Below are 24,537 nucleotides of genomic sequence, written 5' to 3'. Positions count from 1 at the left end.
TAAACTAACTAACCATCATGTCACACTGGATTTATGTATATGTGTATACTGGTGGAAATGCCATACAAACATGCCCTACAGTTGCAAACAAATTGCTCACATTAAGAAAAAATGTGTGTGACATTGTGTCAATTAGAAAAATGTGCACGTAATTATGCAGCTATTAGAAGTGCACAGCAAAGTGTATGTATTTTTTCATGCTGCCTTTTTACCATTAAATAAATCAACTGTATCCTGATACAAAACCAGGCCAAAACAAACATAAGATTTAAAAATGGGAAAGGGCACTGAATCAAAGAGGACAGATACACCTGTGTCTAGCATATAATACTTTGTTTGCAACAAGAGTGTGCAGATATGAATAGAACCTTTGATAATGAGATTTGTTGCTTTAGGGAACAAGCAACCCCCGTCTTCTGCCTGTGAACTCTCTGCATATATGTTGTCAAAATGCTAGGTAATCTCTGAGTGTCGAATTGACTCGTAGTAGACACTGGTATCTAGCAACATACTTTCCCCAACAGAACAACAAATGTGTGAATTAGAAAGGGATTATATTCTCATAAAGAGTATGTGCTGAGAACATTAAGTATATCTATTTTATTCTGACTTAGGCTACAGTCCTCGACAGGTTTAGTCAGCCCCCAGCAGGTTTCAGCCTGTGCACCTCAGTTGTGTCATACAGGTAGTTGGAAAAAAGGGGGCATTTACTTGTATTCCCTGAAATTGCTGTAGCATAGCCTTCCCCCACCTGATGCCCTGCAGGTGTTTTGGACAGCAATGACCAGGCTGGCTGGGAATGATAGGTGTTGTAGTCTAAGACATCTGGAAGGCACCAGGTGGAAGAAGGGCAATCTTTCATCATACAGTGCAGCTCTACTCCTGAATCTAGACAGAGCTAAGTCTGGCTAGAGCTGTTATGACAATCAGACCATATTTATGGCTATCCAATACACTGCTCCACCTTATTTAAAGGAAGGGTGGGGAAGAAAAGTAATAAAGTAGTAAGTCTCATAAAGCAGAGGTTTTAAAACAGGCTGCATTTTGACTTCTCAAGGCTCTTAAAACATAAAAAGAGGAAGAGAAAGGGAGAGTGGTTATGCCTGCCTTCAAGCCTTTCCACTGGTCCAGCCTCCCAGTGACAGGGGTCCATCTGCATATTGTGACAGCCCCCCTGTGAGGGTGGGATTCGAGCCATGGTTGTTGTGTCTAAGCTGCTTTAAAGCAACCCATCTGCTGTCGGGCCTACCTAGGTAGCAAGAAGCATGTTTAATGGTGGTTTGGGGATTTCAGATTCCCCCATTCCAAAAGACTAGCCCAAGTGCTTTTGGGATGAGATTGGAGAAGGAGTGGTAGACCACATAAGGTGGCCATATGTCCTCTTTTCCAGCAGACTGTCCTTTGTTTCAAGGTGTCCTCTGTTTGAAGGGCCATTCTGTCTAATTCTGGTTTCAAGATAAAGGACCATAAGAACTGTTGTTGATCTACGGTTAGCACCTGGCCATATTTTTCCACACCACAATGAGCTGTAATGAATTTCCATTTAAACGATAACATTCCTTTCTAAAGCAGCATGTGTGGTTTTATGGAAATGCGTATCCTCTTTGCCTTCTTCAGTGATTTCCTTTTTCTGGCAATTCATAATTGGCCACCAATAAGCCAGCAATTGGACAGAACCATTTCAAACTGCCTCTGATTTGTTCTTGCAGATTTAACCCAGCACATAGAGTTCTCTCCACCATGTGAACTTCATACAGACCTCAGGAAGCCACTTAGGCCCATAGCTAGTGACTGGCCTCAGATTACACCCTGTGGTTTGTAACTCAGTGCCAACTGAAACCTAATTCTCCTCAGTGTTAGTCTGAATCTCTAGCCACACTAGCTTTCCCCTTCACACAAAGAGACTTCCCCCTCACACTAACAGGAAATTAGATGTCAGGAAGCATTGGGCACATCTTCTGAATGAGGAAGTCCCACGTTCAACCACTGGCACCTCCAGTGAACAAATTAATGTAGGAGGTGATGGGGGAAAATGTCTATCAGGAACTATGGTGAGAAGCTATCAGAAAGCTGGTTCACAAGACACTGCAACCTGTGGTGGGTTGACAGCTACTTTCAAGGTGGCATTTTGTGACATCCAAACTTTATATAGTTTCCTCAGCATGGTTAACTATGCACAAACCAACTAAGGAACTCATAGCTCATTGTTGGGTTTTACAGGATGGCTTATTTTTAGAATGCTTATCATGACAAGCAAACCCAGCAGAATGGCTTGTGCACGGCTTGTTGGAAGTTGGAAGAACAGTGAAAAACTGGATTGTACCTTGCAATCTCATGAATGATATACTTTCAGTATTATGGCTTGAAATGACACTATTCAATTTATTTCTCCATCTTGCCATGTCCCAAGATGGCCACACCTTTTCTTTTCACCTTTGGGAAAATCTCTGTATTTAGCAGTGCTTTTTCCATTTTCAGGGAGGTTTGCACAAATTTAACTCTTACAAAATGTTGAGAGAGATTTATGCAAATTCTCTGAAGTAAAGTATCTGCATTGCTCTTTTATTCAGTACTTAACAGGGCATAAATACAGTAGGTCCTGAACTTTAGCACATTTGTAGAAAACTCACTACTGGACACAAGCTGGGGGTTGTACTCCCAACACAACTGGAAATCACCAGGTTAAGGAAGCTTGGAGGAGTCAGAAGGGCAAATGGTACAAGAGCTGCTGCACACTTCTCCCTGATATACTGATTCTCAATGGACAGTATTTAATCATCTTTAAGGCTGGATGGAGTATCCCATCACGGAAGCCTCCACCTGAGCAGCCCACACAGGTTTATCACCTTGAATGCTTTTTATGAGAATGAGTCCCTTGTTTCTAGTTTGTATTTCTTTGTGCTTTGTGTGTTACTGTTTTATTGTTTTAATTCTATGTTGTAAGCCGTCCCGAGATGCCGAGGCATGAGGGGACGGCATATAAAAGTTTTGAATGAATGAATGAATGAATGAATGAATGAATGAATGAAAGACTCATTGGCTGGACAAGGGATCTTAAAAGCATGTGCATGTAGAGTTGAGGTGATAGACACAGGCACTCAGGGAAAGGACCAGGGAGGGTTGTCGTGATAATGGTTGTAGGAGTGCAGTTTTCTGCATAGCTTGTAGCCTTCGTCTTGGACTGCTGTCAGTCTCCTCTCCTTAGTTGCCACCCGCATGAGCACTGTTCTTAATTTATTTACATTTTGGGGACAGGAATCTTTTTCTGTAGAAATGATGGAAGACAATGAGATGTGATGATGGCTATGAATAAAAATTAATAACACAAAAGATTCTGTTAATTTCATTGTATTCCCAACTTCAACCCTTGGAAGGAAATACTAGAGTGCTGTTGTTTTAAGGAGGATCAGATGAGTTCATTGACAACAAGAATATCAGCCTCACAGCACCCATATCTGTATGTGTGGTATACCTGAATTTTAAACTGTGTAGAGCATTTCAGAATTATTATTATTTAAACAGAAGCAGAATACATCTCACTGAAATGGAGAAAACTGACACTACTGTGCCTACTTGGTCTGTTGCCCAGGAAGTGGCTAATGGCTGATGGGCAACATCAAGACCCTAATCTCCTCCCTTCCTTCTGCTTCTTTGTCTTTAAAGCAGCCAAGGAGCCTTTAAAGAGAGAACACCTTCAAAGAGAGGGGTGTGTCTGTAATGGTGGGCAAAAGTCTGTCCTAAATAGAAGCAATATCTTGTTCCATTACAGACTTCCTGAAGCATCCAGACCTGCTCACTTCTGGATACAAGACACAGGAAAAATCCTTATTCTGCCTCAAAAGGAGGATGTATTTCCACACTTGACAGTAGAAATGTATTTTGTTTTTCCTGCATTGTCTCCTTCTATTGGCACAGCTGCTGCACTTCTCCCAGCAGCCTGACCACAAACAAATGAACTGGGACAACATATGCTTATTTGAAACTTGATTTGGCGTTTTATCTTGCCAGGTCAAGGAGACCTTGCAGTTAACTTGTTCACTTCTCTCCACAGTGTGGAGAGCAGGGCAGGAAGCATCTAAGCCTGGGAAAGAGAAAGAAAATTAATCATTGGGATGGCAAGGAACTTTTCATTGCACAGCTTATGTACAGGCAATGAAAAGAACAAACTGGAGCCAACAGGAAAAGATACCCAGGAAAATGTAATGCATTAACGTAATGGAATGATATATCCCTGTAATAAAATGGATCACATGGAAGAAATGTTGTTGGAGTTGTTGGGACAGATGGGTAATTTGCGCAATGTTCTAAAAATGATAGGGCAGGCCCCGTAGTGGCTTGATACTGGCCTGACTCTTCAAAAGCTTTGCACTAACCAAGGATGAGATCATCTTTGACTCACTTTTGCTGGTTGTGTAAATGTCTGGCTTTGGAGCTGTTTTGACTGTCTGTGATGTTGCAGAGAATTCTGGGAGACATGGCATCATGGAGCCCAGAACCAGAACAAAGCACAAAACTAGGACCTGTGGAGAGGAGATAGTAGAAATAGTCAGTGTAGCCAACAAAGAGAAACAACATGGTTGTATGTATGGACTGTACTGGGCAACTGGGCTGCAAACTGTGTGCACGCGTTCTTGAGTGCATACCTGCATGCGTGCAGAATAGCAGGTCACTACAGTGCTTTTGAAAAATTAGTAGAATTGAATTAGTGAGTACATGTTTAATGTGGAATTATTCCATGTGATTTCTAAACAACAGTTATAATTGTACCCTATACAAATCCTCTGAACTTTAGGGTTTATTTATTTAGGAAGCTTCTATGCCGCCCCATTCGCCGAAGCCTCAGGGCGGCTCACAACACGGGTTAAATATAGCCAAGTTATTTAGTCCCTCTGTGTTCGCCCTGCCTTGCTTCAAGGAGCCCAGAGCAGTGCTCCTGGTTCTCACCCTCCTCTGTCATTGCAACAACCCCACAAGATCCATTAGACTGTGGGATATTTATTGCTTGAGGTGGGACGGACCTGGATCTCTTTAGTCTTCATCTGAAACCCTATATCCTCAGAAGAGAAATATGAGGAGCAGTAATCAGGGGCTACTAAAATGTAACATTTCTTTCTTGTTCATACCCTGCTGACACCTTTTTCTCTAGCAGGGCTCCTCTGTCTAATAGCTGCATAACAGGCAGAAGATTGAATAAGCTTCAGCTGCTGAATTCCTGTCCATCATGAAGTTGTTAAAAAGGGACCTCTGCCAGAGAAGCAAGAGGGAAGCCTAGGCTCATAATGCACTAACAAAACAACCTTTCCAGTGATGGGGGAGGAGAGAGAGTCTCCAACTGCAGAGGTTTAAAAGGATCCTAGATCCTGTTGGACTATTGCCAACAAGGCAAAAGTGACGGAGGAGGAGCAGCACCCACCCCTTTTTAATGAATGCATCACTGGTATGAATGTTTATAGTTTCAATGGGAGGAAATTAATTCATTTCCTGTTGAAGACCTGGGCTTGGAGGTTTCCATAGGAGCACAGAGGGGAACTCCATGGTTGGGTCTCCTTTGAGAGAGGCCTTTCTTTCACCCTATGGCCGACCCTGCCTACTGGGATTTTAGGTTTATGTATCAATGTATAGCAAGAATAGCCGAACTACATTAGTGAGGATTAAAAAGAAATAAGAATACAAATCTTTTTGATATATGTGCTAATACATGTTACCATTTATATGTGAAGGGGTAAGGAAGTGGGGGCTTTGCCTTCTGCCAATCTAATGACTGAGCAGGAACATCAGAGGCCTGTATAGGACCAAATAAGAAGGCAAGCCAAAAAGATTCCTGAGGAATCTGCAGAACTGCCACCTCTGCACCACCTTTATCAGCTATTAAAACAAATATTGCAAAAGCTGGGAAAGGCAGAGCAATAAGGCTCAATACTAACCAAATAAGGAAAGGAAAACATGCCAGTCTTACCATCAGGCAGGTCCCTGTCTGTGTGGAAGCCATTTTGTATGGCCTTGAAACCTTCCCTGCTACTAAAGCCTGCAGCTTTTGTAACTGCTGGAGGAGAGTCCTGGAAAAGAGCAGCATTGGAAAAGGTTGAGCTTTTAGTAAAAATCCTTATTTGTTTGTTTAATTAGGGGACAAAACAAGAATGAAACCAAATCAAATAAATTAAATATTCAGAAAATAATACTTTCAGATTCTCTAATATAGGAATACCATATGCACTGAATAGTTTAAGATAATGAAGTATAAAAATCAATTAAGGGCACAGTAGAATCCTATCTACAGAAGCATGCAAATAGTGTCCTTGTAAAGCTTACACTAAATTTGTACACACATTTCGATAACGAGGACATCTGACAGGACTCTTATATGTTGTTTTAAGGGTCCACTTCTGCTTTTTAATTGTTTTAGCTGTTTCAAAAATGTTATATGTCGGAGGTTTTACATTATGTTTTATCATGTTGCCATTCAGTGTTTTGATCTTTGTGAGCTTCCTAGAGCAATTTGGTAACTTCACAGTGAAGAATAATAATGAATGAATGAATAATGCAGGAGCTGTCTTTGGAACTGCTCAGCCATGGTAGGATTCACACATTGTCAGTGGAATGTAAATGCAAATCCTAGTTGTTGGTATTATTATTAATATTAATTTAATGTGTTTGGGGTTCAGTGCTGGATCAATGCTTCACCAGGCTGTAGGCTGAATGCTGGATTTCTCCTCCTGGTGCTGTCTTTGAAAAGAATGATGTGGACAGTTTGAGTGATATAAACATTCCTATCAACAGTGAACTATGATTTAGAACTCATTTGGAGTACATAGCACTGGAGGGCCAATTTCAGCAGAACTATTGTGAGGAACACAAACAAACTTTAGCAGTGAAAGAAGGCTGATGGAGGGTGGAGAGATCCAGTATTCAGGCTAGCACAGGACAAGAAATGCAGATTACTATTATTATTTTGGGAGGAAGTGTTTACACAGCTGTTCACAGATTGTCCAGCAGATGGCAGGCAACAACCACCACCATAAAGCTATTTAACCTACTGGTGAAAAGCTTTTAAGCCATTGAAAAAAACCAGAGGATGTGCTTGACATTTCCTTGGTCTCTATGGAGTGGCAACAAACCAGAAAGCCTGACTCAGAAGCCCCTTGTTAGGCAACTGGAGGAAATGAGAGTGCTGGGGCACTTTTAAATGAGGGCAGAAAGCCCCACTCCCACAAAAAGCTTGCATGTCAGATCAAGTGTGCAGGTGAGATTAAGCAAGGGGGTAGGTTCAGGATAGCAAGGTCCTAGCACATAGTTTCCCTGTTTGGCTGAAGTCTCACAGACTCAAGCAATCTCTGTGTCTAGCTGGAAGAGCCATGCTGGGGAGCAGTACATGAGACCATCCGAAATGGTGCTAAATGCCTCAAGAGGTTTATCAAAAGGGCTTTGTTTCATTCCTGTACTGGTTACACATGCATCTGAAGTTGTCCATCCACACACGTTTTCTTCCAAAAGGATCCAGTGATTCAGAAGCCATGTGGGGGACATCCCTTAGTGCTATTTGGCTCTGCTTCCTATAGGGCAAATAGCCAGATAGTCTGTTAATCCAGCCAGATAGTTAATCCAGGTATGCTGGAAAGAGAAGGCCAGAGCCTGTGCTTGCATAATGCTCATGGAAGCAGTAGGGGTTCAGACAGAAATGTGTCTGAAAGTGAAGTGGGCCTGATGAATTTACTGGTGTGAACCTGGCCTGCAGTCTGGGAAGGGAAATAAAATGAGAGTGGAACATAGTAACCTAGTATAGTGCAGGAGGATGTGAAGGCGTTGTCCCCAGAGCAGCTGTCTTTGCCCATGTTTTATGAGCTGATACTTCTCTTTGCTTTGGCCCTTCATGGGAGGCTAGGCAAATTCCAGGTCCCTCCTGCTGCTTTCTCCTATTGCTACATGAAGTGGATATTTGTCTCCCCGCAGCAAGCGTCAAAGAAAACACATTCCTTGGGCAGGGATACTGCCAGATGGGAAGAATGGGGCCCCATGGATTGTGCAGGCAGAGGTCCAGTCCATGGTAAGAGGATATTTGCTTCTTTGTTATGGCTACTCTGGTGCCTTGGATAGCATGGACTGGAAGCAATAGGCCCTAACCAGATCCTAACAGAGACAGGCCTGTTTGGGGTGGGGTGATGGGGGCAGAATTGGCCACCAAAGCACAGGCTGATGTCAGTCAGAAAAGGGCTCTCTTCTTTGTGTCTGTGTCTCATCAAAGACCATAGGAAAGAGTCCCATTTAATATAGCTATTGACCACAACCTCAACCATTCAGCCATGACAGAAGACCTGGGAAAGAAAGGGCTTTCCTTCAGTTCCCTTTTCCTTCAGAGAGCTCTCACATACTACTTGACTTCAAACTCAACTCCTGTCCTCTTTCTCTGCACAGATAACTGTTCCAGGGGTGCCAAAAGGGGTGAACTCTGGGAGGAGACATTCAAAGCCCTGACCAATGAGCAGGAAGGCCCCCAAAAGTGGCAGTGCTGGTATACCACCTTTTGAGATAAGTAACATTCAGTACATTACCATCTAAAGTATGAATGGGACACTTCTCTGCAGTGGCGCCCCATCTGTGGAATACGCTCCCCAGAGAGGTCTGCCTGGCACTGTCGTTATTTGTTTTTTGGCACCAGCTAAGACTTTTTTATTCAAACAATATTTTAGCAATGTATAATATTTATAGGTTTTAATTGTGCAGCCAGGGTGTTTCCAGGTTTTAACTGTATTTGTATTATATTTATTTATTTGTGTGAGCCGTCCCGAGGCTATATAGAAAGGGGACGGCATACAAAAATGCTAAATAAATAAATAAAATCTGGAGGACTGCAGCTCCCATCATCGCTTTGTTTTCTACGTTGGCCAAGACTGATAGCAATTGCAGAACAAAGGCTTCAAGTTGCTCATCCTAATCAAAAGGGAGTCCCCCTCCCCATTAAGCCCAGAGGCTAACATGACATAACTGCATCACTCAGCTTCTAACCTGGACATTCTGCAAATGGCCTTTAGTGAGTGAGTCCAGCCTCCCTTCAGTTAAGATGCCCTTGAGCCCCTTTCTGTATTCTGTTCCTTGAATACTAGCTTCTCTCAGCTGTTCCTTGCCCCCTACTTCCTAGGTTAGTAACTCCAACTTATATCTACTTGGCACTGATCATCATCCTCACCCTAGAAAAGGATCCAAGCTGCCAGCCAGTCAGAGCCAAGGCCAAGGAGACCAACAAGAGAGGGTCAGGCTTCTCAGAACAGGACAAAATGGGCAACTTCAGAGTCACTCTGGAAGCAAGCAGCAGAGTTGGAGGACCGGAGTTGAATCCACTGAGCGGAGGAGGAGGAAGTTGACCAATATTCACTCCCACCCTCTGGCTGTATTTCTTCAGGAAGAGTTCTTCCTACCATTCCTCACTCACTAACCAAACCCTACCACCTTGCTGCCACTACCGGAGGAAGAAACAGGCCTCGCAAAGTAGCTAAAAGTCTGTCAAGAAGTATGTGCACATGTGTGCAGGGGGTGATCTTCCCTTCCCTTTTTGTTCCCAGCATTCTCCTGAATTCCCTGCTTGGCAGAGTCCTTCATTCAAAGACCAAATTTAGATTCCCCTCACCTGTTTGCATTTTCTAACGTCTCCACTTTTTTCCACAGTTCATTGTTCTCGGATGTATATGTTTCAACCCTGGAGAGTGAAGACAAGGCCCGGTTAATAAAATGTGTATGTTAATCACAATCATGCAACTGACATCACATCAGGCAGTTTTTACAGGATTACCATCAGCTCCTTTACACTTGATTCCCCCCACCCCGCATGGGCTTTTTGTTTCCTGCCTTTCTATAGGTTTCACTACACAACCACAAGGTGGCACTGTGGTGCAGCAGAATGACAAAATACACAGTGTCTCATTGCCCTTTGCTCCATCATTTCCAGATAATACTACATTTAGCTCAGAGAGAGAGCTCGCGAGAGACAGACAGAATGCTTGGAAAGCACAAGAGAGGTTTTTGAGGTAAAGCACTGCAAACAACCATGAGTGAAGAATCGCAAGTACTTAATAAATGCCTCATGTAGAGAAGTCTCACATCTAGTTTGGTATTAAGCTCTACTGCAGTTGCCGCCTGTTTACAAAACATGCTTGCTCTGCCTTGTAAGACACATGTTTAAAAGTGGCATAGCACCATAGGTGAAAATGCAGGAATCTGTCCAAAAATAAACCCTGTCTGTAGGTACTGTATTATTCTTTTCTTTTCTTTTTAAAAGGCGGTTTGTATTCCACTCTACAACTTGAAGACGTTCCATGCAATAGAAATGCATTAAAAAAAAAAAGCATTAAAATACAACCATAAATAAAACAACAAAGAAGTTATTAAAAACAAGACTGGGTAGATTCTTGTAGCTCTTTCAGAATGCTCGCTATGCAGAACAGTGGGGAGAATGTTGGATTATGACTTTGGAGACCCAAGTTTTATTCTTTTTTCAGCAGTGAAGCTCATAGGGTGACTTTGAGCCACCCATTGACTTTCAACCTAACCAACTGCACAAGATTATTGTGGGGATAAGATTGAGGGGAAGAAGATCATGTTAGTTGCTTTGGATTCTTTGTCAGAGGGAAAAAGTGGGTATGTATACATGTAATGTAATAATGATAAGTAGCTATGATTGTCTTTTACTTAGCATTTAGTGTTTAAAATTCTTCACATTTATTATTGCATTTACATTCACTATACCAGTCAAGTGGGATAGTTAAGAAGATTAGAGACCCATCCTATTATTTCCCTAGACAAGTAAAATCTGGACAAACCACATTTGTAAGCTCAAGAGTTCAAAAACAGGTGGTGCACTCACACCTTTTCACACTGATGTTTCATTTACGTAAGGATTACATACATGGTCAAACAGCCCATTCTAAGCCGCATTATTACATATTCATACTTTTCCATATTTATTTGTTAGATTTATATACTACTTGCTGGGAAACTGGGGAAACTTCATGAACCATAAGCAACAGAATCTTACGGTGCCTGGAAAATTAACACATTTATGATGGCATAAATCAGCCTTTCCCAAGATGGTGTTCTCCAGATGTGTTGGACTTCCATTTCCATAATGCACAGCCAGTGTGTCTATATTGGCCTTGGATTATGGGAACTATAATCAAACCCGTGTGAAGGACACCAAATTGGAAATGGATAGGATCTGCTTTTCTGGACTACAACCCATCAGATCCATGAAGTAATGTAGGTATGTGTGTGTATGTGTATCCACACATACACAAACATAATACATTCATAAATTCACACACATATGTCTCTGTGCTGGGAGTAAACTGTGAGGCCAGAGACAAATAAAATGCAGAAAATACCAACAATGGTAATTACATTCACTCCAAAGCCTTGCCAAAAACATAAATCTTTCTTAAATGCTTTTTGTAATAAATGCACAAAGAAAAACTCCTTTTCTTTAGCCATGTACATAGGGGCCTACATGTGATTCGAAGCATTTAACTGCTGCTACCCAGGTGTCATGGGGTAAGTTCAGGACTTCATGGCCTCCATGACGGCCATGGGGCTGTCTCAACATGTCATTGGCCTGACCCATGAATGTGGACACACACTGGACCTGGTTTTCTTGACGGGACAGGAAGAGGGTGATCTGAGGGTGAGGAATTTGTGTCTGACTCCCCTGTCATGGTCAGACCACTTCCTTGTGAGGTTTGAGCTCGATGACGGCCTTTCCCTCTGTAAGGGTGTGGACCCTATTGTGTGGGTCCGCCCTCGGATCCGGATGGATTCCTGAAAGCTCTGGGGGAGTTTCCAGTTGATAAAGCTGGCGCTCCTGTTGATTCTCTGGTCAAACTGTGGAATGGGGAAATGACCAGAGCTATTGACACGATTGCTCCTAAGTGTCCTCTCCCGCCAGGCAGAGCCCATTCATCCCCTTGGTACACACCTGAATTATGGGCAATGAAGCAGGTTGGGAGACGACTAGAGCGTAGGTGGAGAAAATCACGGGATGAATCTGACCGAACACACTTAAGAGCCCATTATTGGGCCTGTGCTGTGGTGGTGAGGGCAGTGAAGAAGAAATTCTTCTCCACTTCCATTGCCTTCTCACAGTGCCGTCCAGCGGAACTTTTTCGGGTGGTACAGGGGCTGGTACAAACAGGCCCCAAGAAAGAAACTGTACCATCCTCGATAACCCGCTGTGATGACTTTGCGCAGCACTTCAAGGAGAAAGTCGCTCAGATTCGTCATGAGCTGGACTCCACTAGTGACTCAGATTCCTTAGGGGAGGTGCCAATGTTACTGTCTGGTCACACATTGTTGGATGAGTTTCAGTTATTGCGGCCTGATGATGAGGACAAGGTACTTGGACAAGTACGTACCACCACCTGGGTACTGGACCCTTGCCCATCGTGGCTACTATCTAAAGCCAAACACAGGATTGGTTCCTGGATCCGGGAGGTCATCAACACCTCTTTGAAGGATGGCTGGGTGTCTGCCCCTCTAAAGGAGGCGGTAGTCAGGCTGGTCCTAAAGAAGGTGTCCCTGGATCCAGAGATGGCCTTCAATTATAGACCGGTGGCCAACATCCCATTTTTGGGCAAGGTTCTGGAGTGGGTGGTGGTGGGACAACTCCAAGCTCTCTTGGATGAGACTGATTATCTGGACCCATTTCAGTCTGGCTTCAGTTCTGGGTATGGTACTGAATCTGCCTTGGTCACCCTGTATGATGACCTGTGCAGGGAGAGAGACAGGGGGAGTGTGTCCCTGTTGGTTCTCCTGGACCTCTCAGCGGCTTTCGATACCATCGACCATGGTATCCTTCTGGATAGGCTAAGGGGACTGGGAGTAGGAGGCACTGCTTGGCAGTGGTTCCACTCCTACCTCGACGGCCAATTCCAGAAGGTGGTGCTGGGGGACTTTACCTCTGCACCATGGCAGTTAGACATGGAGTTCTGCAGGGGTCTATTCTGTCCCCCTTGCTCTTCAACATCTACATGAAACCGCTGGGAGAGGTCATCCGGAGGTGTGGGCTGCGGAATCATCAGTACGCTGATGACACCCAGCTCTACCTCTCTTTTTCAACCAATCCAGGTGAGGCAGTGGCTGTACTGAACCGGTGCCTGGCCGAGGTAATGGGCTGGATGAGGGCCAATAAACTGAAGCTCAATCCAGACAAGACAGAGGTCCTGCTGGTAGGTGGTTCGAACTCCTGGGTAGGTGACTTGGATCTTGTCCTGGATGGGGTTGCACTCCCTATAAAAGACAGGGTCCGCAGCTTGGGAATGCTCCTCGACCTGGAGCTGACTTTGGAAGCTCAAGTGTCAGCAGTGGTGAGGAGCGCTTTCCATCAGCTTCGGTTGATCCGTCAGCTGCGTCCCTACCTGGAGGACGACTGCCTAGCGACAGTGACTCATGCATTGGTTACTTCCCGGTTGGATTTCTGTAACACGCTCTGCGTGGGGCTGCCCTTGAAAACAGTCTGGATACTTCAGATGGTGTGAAATAAAGTAGCCAGGTTGCTGACGGGGACTGGGCATTATTCTCATATAACCCCAGTCCTCTACCAGTTTCACTGGCTTCCCATCGAAGTCCGGGCTCAATTCAAGGTGTTGGTAATTACTTATAAAGCCCTTAACAGCTTGGGACCCAGATACTTGAAGGAATGCCTGTGGCCATATTTGCCTTCCTGCCCCTTGAGATCGGCAGCAGGGGCTCTCCTCCAGGAGCCCTCTGTAAGAGATATTAGGAAGCAAAGTACTCGGAGGAGGGCCTTCTCTGCGGTGGGGCCCCATCTGTGGAATGCGCTCCCCAGAGAGGTCCGTCTGGTGCCGTCATTATTTGTTTTTTGGCGCCAGGCCAAGACCTTTTTATTCAAACAGTATTTTAATAATCTTTAATATTTATAGTTTTAATTATGCAGCCAGTGTGTTTCCAAGTTTTAATTGTAAATTGTAATTGTAAATGTTATTCTGTTTGTTTTATTTATTTATGATGTGAGCCGTCCCGAGGCTGTGTAGCAATGGGGCTGGCATATAAAAACTTTAAATAAATAAGTTTACCCACTAGATATTTGCCCTATCTGCCTCTGAAAGTTGAAACCATAAAGGGTATAAAGACCCTTTACAAACTTCCAAGGATCAAAGTAGAGGTGGTTACATGGGAAATCCATGATCAGGATAATCTGCAGATTTTGTGGCATTTTAAAACTTATCCTTAGCTCCTTATGTATAGCCAATGTGGTGTAGTGGTTAAATGTGGATTGGGAGTCAGGCCATCTGGGTTCTACTCCCCACTCAGCGTGGAATCAACTGGGTGACTTTGGGCCAGTCATAAACTCTCAGCCCAAACTCCCTCACAGGGTTGTTTTTGTGGGGAAGGACTGAGAGCAGGAGGAAGAGAATGATGTGAGCCACTTGAAGTTCTTTAAAAAAAGAAAAAGTGGGCTATAAATCAAATGAATAAGCAAATAAATATGAATGGTTTGAAGACTGGGGAAGTGGCTAAGAACAGCTGTGACCGTGGTGGTGTTGCGATATAGACTGAAAAAATGGGATTGAGGAGGAAGTCTCCCCCAGCACCAATTTCCTGATCTTTATAATGGATGCACGGGGCTACCAATTCATATTCATTTCTTTTTTGAAGATCATGGATTCCCCATGTTACATCTACTTTGGCTCTGAAACCCCCGTTCATCTCTTACAGTCAGAATGGCCTTTCTAAGTCTTTCTGGCTGCAGTGTAAACCCATTATTCTCTACCGCCAAATAACTAGCACACAAGAGGAGGAAAAATGATCTCATTCTCCTCAAACTGAGCTTCCAATGGTCAAGTCTGTTAGGTGCTTGAAATGTATAAAGTTCCCAGGATAGATTATACTCTTTGATATAAAATAACTTCCTATGTATTATACATTTCATAACTTTGTTAGAACAGAAATATGGAGGACAAAGACAGAAGGGGGAAAGCAAAAGAGATTTAGGGCACAGTCCTATCATTTGTGCCCTCCAAATCTGATGGCTTACAACCATCCAGTGCAGAGTGAGGAAGCTAGTGGAGGGAAGCTCCGCTCTGCATCCTCTTACTCCGCAGTTCAGCTAGACAGCAGCTTTAGAAGGGGAGGGGGTGATGCTGGCACACCATCTGCCCATCCCTGCCCCTTTACCCCCTCTCCCATGTCAATTTTCCAAGCTCAGAAAAGTAGCCAGAGTTGCTCTTTCCATGCTGGCCATGAGGGACAGAGAGTGGATGATTGAAGTGTGGAAGCCCAACTCAGAGGCTGGAGCCCTCTTTCTGACCTCAGAGGTGGGTTTTGCAAGATCCTATGGTCTCCTAGCCAATGTCTAAGTAATCATAGGATCACTCGCTTAGCAGCTTTAGATTTAGCATGGGTGAACTGTGTTCATAGCAATATTGGTGCTTGTGGTAATAAGTAATCACTTACTAATGTAAGTAATCTAGTGCATGGAAGTAATGCATAAGAAGGAGCATGTCCACTGGGCAGTAAGTTAAGCCAAAAAGGATTGTGAGTATTTTGACTTTTGGAAATGATTTGTCCTATTGTAGAAATCCCTCTTTATTCCTTTGAATCAGTTTCACTTGTATGCCCCCATGAATCAATTTTCAAGTTCCACCTAAGTCTGAAATCTTTTTTCAAGGAACACACGGTAAACAGTGTCCAACAGCAGCATTCTGCAAACACAAATAGCACTGGTAAAGCTCCACTGAGTTGTTCTGTTGTGCAAGTAGTTGTGCAAGCATGACTTTAGTTGGATTCTCCTTTTGGTACAGAGCTTAGTTCCACAGGTGGAGCATCATTTGTGACAGCCAAATGGTATTATCACTGTGAGTTGACAAGTTTTGTGTATTTGCTTTTTGACTGGTTTTTAATGTTGTGTAATTGCTTATTTTATCATTGTTTATATCTTATTTGTCAACCACCCAGAGAGTCCTGTGGGCTATGGGAACAGTATAAAAATGTAATAAATTGTGACGGGGGGAGGGGGTTGGTTTTTTTTTAGCTGAGAAGTACATTACAACACTGGGAGAAATGAGGAAGCCAAAGGATTACTGCATTTTGATCTGGTCTGGGGAGCGCAGGTCAGGTTGGTTTGCTTAAAAATGTGGATCAGACAAAATCTCCCTGCATTCCTAACCAGAAGTACAGTAATCTTCAATTTATACTGCAAGAGAGGGCGGTGACCTTGCTAGTTTAGAATTTGCATAGCGTGGCTGCTCAGAGAGAAGAAGCTACTCACTTTTTCTCCAAACACTCGACATATTCTTTCTTCTTCCTGCGACTCTCCTGTGCAGAAATCTGAGGAATGAGGAATACAAACATTAGCAGCACTAATGGCCTGAACACACCCCATATGAACTATTCACATATTTTCATTCACAGGGTCAAACCAAATGTGATGCAGGAGATTGTGAACATGATCTTCCACATTTTTAAAAGGAGGGGATCAAGTTAGATTTGGATCTGAAGATGAAGAAGCTGCCATCTGATCCACAGGGCCAAACACACAGGTCGTATACGGATACCTACCTGCCTGGAAGCAGTATGTTTGCTCTGTGACAGCTTCAAGAGGTCATGGTTAAATTGTGGATATGGTGTGGGAAGAAAGGCTGACAACCTGTTTTCTAACCCCCATCTAACATGGATCCCTTGCTGTTCTTTAAAAGGGAAATCAGACAGAAGCCACAGGAGATTTTTCTGTGTGATTGCCTTTCTTGGGTCATATGCACATTGGCCATTTTAAGAAATCACCCTGGACACCACCAGGCTACCAAAGAAGGCATGGGAAATGATAAATAATCTGCCCAAAGGAATGAATATATGATAGTGGTGGAGTCCAAGACTCAAACACACTAAGCTCCTTTGAACTCACAATTTTCAGTGCCAACAGAAACAACAGACCCTGTTGCCAGTAAGAAAATGTGTTAATTGAAAAAAATGTGGGAAGGGTAGGGCAGCTTGGTGTCCTGTAGTACCAGGAGCAGATGGGTCCCTGCAGGAATGCTGCCTCCCTGGGCACTACACATTCTTCAGAGCCCTTCCTCATGTTCCAGTATCAACTGAGACAAGAAGCATGTGGAAGCTGTGCTTCGTCTTGCAAGTTCTTCAACATCACATGCACCTTGTCTTCATGCAGAGATCTATATAATAGCATTTTTATATCCCACTGTGCTACTTTTGTAGCAACAGTGATGCACAGCAAGTACATTCAGAAGTGTGTATGCACTTTCATGGCTTGTCCACAGTCTTGGGAACAAACTCTTGTGTTGCCCTTCCTTATTCTGAGACTTCTGCTGTTCTGCCCGAGACACCATCATCAGGTTCCCGCAAGATCAGCATAATATGGCATGTTGCTTTGGGCTAGCATCCTATTTTAAGCATGTGTGTGTTGATGAATCATGTTCACATTATGATCAGAGTGTAAACCAGCTTGTAGACAATGTCTCTGATTTACTTCCCTGTGGATCAGGATTACCAGAAGCAGTTGAATCATTCACAAAATAACTGTCTCTTGCTCTGAAGTGCATCTCTGAGTCACAACAGGTGACTAATGTGTACTGTGGGTTCTTAATATGGGAGCTCACATTTAGTGGGAGCCCACAATTAGTATTTAGAATTTAATACCAATTTGCAGACAATAGCTTGCTCGTTCACTTTGGTGAGAAACAATTCCTTCTGGGCAATTAGTTGATGAAACGAACCATTCACATTGCCCGTTATGTAAACAAAGCTACAAGTGAGTGGGTAGAAAACTGCAAACATTTTTGTTGTAATGGTAAACTAAATCAAGCAAGGCTGATTTAATATTTTCGTATATTAAAAAAGAAAGGGGTGGTCTGGGGAGAACACCCTTCCAGTCTTCTAAATTCTGCAGTTAGAAGAACCAAGTTGTGACATTACATTGAATAAGGCAAATGAATATTAATACTCTTAACTGATGCATCTTGGGAAATTTATGAATACTGTATATTGTTAACATTGCATATTGGTGGTATAACATGTTGGTAAGGAATAGACAACTACAAGGAAAGAAGGAAGGATGGGGGGCATGCATGTAGGGTTTGATGGAAGAAGAGGCTGAGGTTTTATGAGTAGGAAAAGAGCGGATGCTTCCAGGTAAAGGGCTCCTCGCATTTTTCCATCTTTACCTCCTCATCAGATTTTCTGCAGTAAGAATAAAAGACTGAAGTAGCAGGGGGAAAACACAGAATGGATACAAATACAACATGGAATGCCTGGAACCCCTATGAAGTTCTGTGAGTGAGGCCGGGTGAAGGCATAATAAAAGCTTTGTCTGGAAGCACCCCATGACTTTTCAAATGGAGACATCCAGCATTCTTGCCCCAACAAATCTTTCTACTGTTTGTATCTTAAACAGAGGCCAACTATTTTGAAGTTTCTTTCCTTTCCCCACATGTGCCTGTCACACACTGTATGATCTGCATAATCACCTATGCATAATTAATTGTGTGAACCCAACCACAACAAAGGAATTGTGGGGCAGGGGGAAGCATGGTGGTAATGCTTGACCAAGGCTTATTCTGACTTGCACAGGTGTTCGTCATATGGTCCTGCTTTTATGATTTTCATAACTAAGCCCAAGCACAGGTAACTGAAACAACAGCACATGGATTCCTGTTTACCCAGCTCTGCTTCCTTCCCTTCCACTGTAGTTTCCCCTGTGCCAATCTTGAGACTCGAAGCTCCAGGGGAAGAAGCCTGCCTTTTTGTACTGTGTAAATCACCAGGCACAACAGTGGCACTTGACTGGATTTTGGCTCTATGGTGTCCATGGACCCTATTGTATGCTAGCTCACCATTTTTGGAAGCTGACAAGGTGCCCACTTTTCTTAGCAGCAGCTTGGATAGCTTTGAAACAGGTTTCTGTTGGTGTTGAAAACTCTGGGTTAAAAGGAATTATTTATTGTCCTGGGGCTCAGACCCTGCCTTTATCATACTCAGCCTCTATGGCAGGTCACTTGTCCTTTGCCGTGGCAACCATTTTGTGGCAGTACCCAGGACAGTTTCTGGCAACCATTTGCCGTGGCAACCATTTTGTGGCAGTTTCAGCTGCTAAATGTCCCTACGCTTCAATCAAGTTGCCAATGGCAGCACTAGAAAGACAGATAGATATCCCAAAACTGGGATATTGAAATTATCTTGATATTTGTGTAGAATTCCTCCTTCAGGATCCAAATTCTTCCTACAAAATGTATGACAATATGCAAAGCCTACTGCTTCAACAGGACAATGTTTCCAAATGAACAGTGGACCTAAGAGGCAAGGAAGAGAAGAGACATGCTTACAGGAATTATACACATACCATCCTGAGTTATCCTATTCAGTGGAATTACAGACCTTGTTCTTTATCTTTCGTCTAACTCTCTTCAGTGCTTTCTCCTCTGCTTTGGTGAGAGGCAGCTTGGTTGGGATCGGATAGCCTTCAGCTATTAGGGTACGCTTTTCCTCCTCAGTTAAGAGCAGGGGTCCTGAAGTTCCCTGTAACTTCTGTAAGGATGAAGAAAGAAGAATGCTTTCAGAACATCCACCAACAATTCAACCCCCAATTTCTCTCTGCAAACAACACAACAAAAATCCTTGCTAAATGTTCTCATTGCAAACACAGGGCATGTAAGGAGTGATAGAGGGAAGGCCATTCCTGAAGATATATATAATCAGTGCCCTCACTCTGTATAGGCTTATCTGCATTCAAATGCAACAGTCCTCAAACCAAACCATCAATCACTGCAGTAGTACTTGAAATGTTATGGTACTATACAGCTTACAAAGCAGAAGCACTCCTTATACCCACTTCCCTCAACCACAGTACTCCATGGGCAGGATTCTCTTGAGAGTTTTGTATACTCTACACAAAACACAAACAAAGGACTTGTGACATCTTAAAAATATATAACAGCTTCCCCAGCCTACTGTGCTCCTGACTTTTCCAACTTCCATCAGCCCAGCCAGCATTGTTAACAGTCAGAAATGCTGGGAACTGTAGTTTAAAACCTTTAGAGAGCATCTGGTTGGGGAAGACAGACAGATTGAGCGATTGAGAAAACTTCCCAATTTTAGATCAGAGTTAAGGCTATCTCCTGTTAGCACAAGTTCCACAAAGCCAGGAAACTGGAGGCTCAAAGATCAGGGATGATGTGCAATGCCACCACTTATGCCACAACAATGCCACCTTATTCTCCATGCACCCACAGTTTTTCTAGGCCCTTCATGTCCAAATCCATATGGGGAGGATGAAGTGCCTGGGGCAGCATCTGCAAGTGGACAGATTTGGAGGGCACAAGGATCAGGAGGATGAATTTAATCCATCCTGTCAGCTACTGATGCAAGCAGGAAATGGGCATGGGTAACTCACAGATGGAATCCTCTAGCAACACAGTAGTGCTTCATACAGCAATATCAGATGAGGATAATCTTGGCCTCACCCACTGGAATGCACCCCTACTCCCAACAGCGTCTTCAGATCTGAATTTGGCCCTCCCGCTGAAAGAGGGTAAACACCCTTGCTCTAAATAATCCTGATTTCTGGCATTGGTCATGAATGATTCCAGTGTCACCATTCAGATTTTTAGCAAACTGTAGTTCCAGGTCTGATAATTTCAGACTGTGAGTGCATGAAGCAGTTTCAAATTTTCACATTATGCAAGGTGTCTATCTGCAAAGAGGCACACTGAAGCTCATGCTCTGAGCATGTACACCAACCCATTTTTTCTTTGCTTACATGTGGTGCTGTAAGAAGAGGAGAAGAAGAGATGGCTGTGGAGGAGCGAGCAGTAGGGCGGGCTGGACTGGAGGGGGGCAGGGACCTTGGGCTCTGAGATCCGTCACTGTCACTGCCATGGCTGCTGGGAGGGGTAGGTGGCATCTGCACCAGGTCATCTAATGTGGATGATACAGAGAAGAGGTTAACAGCAGCTGCAGTCTGAGTCTTTCATGGCTGGCAACAAAGAAGAGCTATTTGACAAGAGGAATGGAAAAGGTGCACATCTAGGTGAAATGGAAGCCTGGATGGCAACCTACCAACTCGGCATGTATTCAGTAACAAAGAAGCAGTAGACCTTAAGAGAAGCAGCAGTAAAACCAAGGCAAAATTACATGATAACACCAGCACTAAAAGGTACATTGATTGCACTGACATAGATTTCTAGATGAAGCAGACATAAATGGAGCCAGAACTGCTCTTGTTGGCTCTGGCAAGGACTGTGAATTAAGGTGCATTAGAGGAGTTCTGGCTCAGTGGTGTAGCACATAGTCCATTATCTCCTATGAAGAATGTCCCAGATTCCATTTCTGGCATCACCATCTAAAAGGTTTTCCTTTGACAAGTTGCTACCCGTCAGAGCAAACAGCAGACTTAGATGGACCAACAATCTGACTTAACATAAGGCAGTTCGTCATAATGGGGTGACTTTGGAGTGACTCAGCTTTATGGTTGTGCTTATACCACAGCCTTAAATGTGGATGCATCTGAAACTTTGGAGTGACTCAGCTTATTGGTTGTGCTTATACCAGAGCCTTAAATGGTAGATATATCTGAAAATGGGACGATAGGCTCACAGCTCTGTTGCCTTTTGACAGAACTTGCAGCTTGGCTCACTTGCTTGATTGCTCTGGAGGTAATTATTCTTCTCTCACCATTATGCTATGTATTTGCTCCTTGGTTTATACTATGATCTGGACTGTGTGGCATGATATGTTGGGGAGCCAACATGAATATCCCTGTCTTGGTGGAGCAGTTTGGGCTTGTTTACACATGGTAAACCATGAGCTTTGCAAATCTATGAATATAAGTAGAGGGGTGCTCTTTTATCTTCTCAAGACAGCAGGAAGTCAACATTTGGGCTTTTTATTCAGGGTGCAAACTTACATAAGATCTGTGCCAGATCAGACCAAAGGCATCTCTTGTCCAACATTCTCTTCCCATTGGCAAACCAAATGCCAATGCAAAGTGCATAAGCACAGCAGGAGTGCAACAGCACACTCCTGCTCACGTTCCCCCAGCAACTGGTCTACAAAATCCTTCCTGCAGCATGGTGACCAGAACTATACACAGTATTCCAAGTGTGCTTACACCATGGATTCGTACAAAGGCATTATGATATCTGCAGCTTTATTCTCAGTTCATTTCCTAATGATCCCTGATATGGGATATGCCTTTTCCACAGTAGCTACACATGTCAATATTTTCACTGAGCTATTCACCATAACCATAAGATCCCTTTCTTGGTTAGTCATCAAAAGCTTAGACCCCACCCCACCATGGTATACATAGCTAGGAATTTTTGCTATAGTGCATTACTTTTCACTTGCTTACACTGAATCCATGTTAATGTTCTTTTTTCAGCTTGGAGACATCCTTTTGGAGCTCTTTGCAATCCCATTTTGTTTGAACCACCCTAAAGAATTTGCTGTCATCAGCATATGTGACTCTCTCATTGCTCAACCTGCAGCCCAGATAATTTCTAAACAAGTTAAAAAGCACTGGCCCCAATAGTGTGCATATCCTTATGGGAACCTACAGTTTATATTCCCCCACTGCAAGAACTGACCACTTATCCTTAATCTCTGCTTTCTGTTTGTTAATCAGTTTCTGATATACAGTATAAGAGCCCTCCCCTCTTACCCTGTGATTGCTAACTTTGTTCAGGAGTAGTTAGTGAGGGACTTTGTCAAAAGTCCACTGGAAGTCCAGATACACGGATTCTATGGGATCACCCCTATCCACATGTTGACTGACACAAAAAACTCTAAAAGCTCAGTAAGACAAGGCATATCTTTGAAGAAGCCACGCTGATGCTTTTTCAGTAGTGCTTCCTCTACTATATCCTTCCCTGGTTGTATCTTAAACTAGGAGCCGAGCTCCTGCTTGGCCCTAAAATAGGATGATGGCAGTAGTGGGGAGGGAGGGGGACTGAGTCATGCAGGCAGAAGCAAAATCATCAAGAAACCTTTAAGAACACCCATCCATCCTGACCATCTTTCACTGTTAGGATACCTAGACTTGGAATTCTTCTTAACAATTATTTTCAGAAATTAAAACTAGCTTTCCTAAAATCCAAGGTACAATTCATGGTACCCATTTGACTATGCTCATTGTTGGTTTTCATGGATTTCAGTATTATATTGTCACTTTTCCTCGAAGTTCCTGCTACTCTCACTGATAAATTCTTGCCTATCGGTTACAATCAAGTCAAAGATAGCTGACCTCCTCAAAATTCCCAGCACTTTCTGAAAGCAGAAATCACCAGCAAGAAAATCAGGAATTCCTTGGCAATTCCTTTACAGTTTGTCTCCTAGCAGGTAACATGGTCACTGAAGTCCCCCATTCCTGCTAATTCATGCTTCCCTGAAATACTTATACTCAGGTTTACTCAGGTAAACATCATCCACATCCTTGGTTTGATGGTCTGTAGTAGACTGAGTACAATGCCTGTGCTTTATTTCTTTTCTGTGTATTTTTACCCAGTTCCTCCCCACAGGGCTCCCTCCTTTTGACAGATATTATTACTCCCCTTTCCTTTCTGTTTCATCTATTCCTTTTTGACCAAGTTATATTCTTCAGTTGCTACATTCCAATCATGGGAGTTGCCCCACCAAGTCTTTTGGAACGTATTCCTGGGTACCGCTTGCCAGAACCTGGATATGCTAACTGCTGCCTCTCGACTGTGACTCCTAATTCCTGGACTGTTAATGGAAGATGGTGGACTTCCTAGTGGTTTCATGACAAAGAAAGCCTGCTTTGTTGGGAGACGTGAAGAACCAAGCATTCAAGAGGGCCTAATATTTTGTATGAAATACTGTTTGCTTCCTTGAATATGAGTGTCCAGTGCCTATGAGGGATATTACATTTTGAAAGTAAATAAGTAAATGTGCTCGTTTGTGCTAAACAGACCCCTCTGTGGTGTGTTAGTGACTGCCAAGCTGCATTCTTGATGTCATTATCCTTCTGGAAACAAATTTCACATCCTTTATAGTGACACCAGACCCACAGAAAACTGGCAACCTACACTAATAGCCTTCCAATGGCTTGTTACAAAAAGTCTTATCCAACAAAGCTTTAAAATGCCTGTTGCATTTTCATATATCGGTTGCTAGAATTGGGAAAAAATTACAGACTTCATTGACAACACTATAATATTTGCAACTCAACTGAGTTGCTGCAGATCTTTGCAAGGTACTCAGAAGTTGTAATGGTGCACATTATTATCATTTAAAGCAGAACATTTCAAAGTCTGATAGGATACTGGCAGCGTATCTAAATGTGCCTTGTAGCACACAGGACAGGCAAACACATACACACTATGTATGGTCAGCACAAAAACGCCATCTAAGACAGGCATATCTGCCTCTCACTCCACAGTAGCTGGTCTTTTAAAAAGCTTTTTTTAAATTATTGGTTGCAACATGGATGCCCTCAGTCTTTCCAAAGCTGCCTCACCCTCAGTGACATAGACTGACAACAAGGTCCTTTCTTAGAGTAAGGCATTGTGG

General features: G+C 43.2%; 1 protein-coding gene across 1 annotated transcript in view; it reads right to left on the bottom strand.

The window, feature by feature from the left end:
• CREB3L1 (cAMP responsive element binding protein 3 like 1) overlaps window positions 1–24,537 on the bottom strand; it is a 101,185-nt gene that overhangs the window by 4,345 nt on the left and 72,303 nt on the right. The window contains exons 5-10 of the mRNA XM_044437243.1: window positions 20,768–20,925; window positions 19,387–19,536; window positions 16,268–16,326; window positions 9,620–9,688; window positions 5,957–6,056; window positions 4,400–4,520 (exon numbers count right to left, since the gene is read on the bottom strand). Coding sequence (XP_044293178.1) covers window positions 4,400–4,520; window positions 5,957–6,056; window positions 9,620–9,688; window positions 16,268–16,326; window positions 19,387–19,536; window positions 20,768–20,925 — 657 coding nt within the window. The remainder of the gene's footprint in view (window positions 1–4,399; window positions 4,521–5,956; window positions 6,057–9,619; window positions 9,689–16,267; window positions 16,327–19,386; window positions 19,537–20,767; window positions 20,926–24,537) is intronic.

The sequence above is a fragment of the Varanus komodoensis genome, unplaced genomic scaffold (assembly GCF_004798865.1).
Source record: "Varanus komodoensis strain SLA01 unplaced genomic scaffold, ASM479886v1 scaffold3, whole genome shotgun sequence".
Classification (NCBI taxonomy): Eukaryota; Metazoa; Chordata; class Lepidosauria; order Squamata; family Varanidae; genus Varanus; species Varanus komodoensis.
The sequence above is the reverse complement of the archived record's forward strand: the minus strand, read 5'-3'. Positions and strand labels throughout refer to the sequence as shown.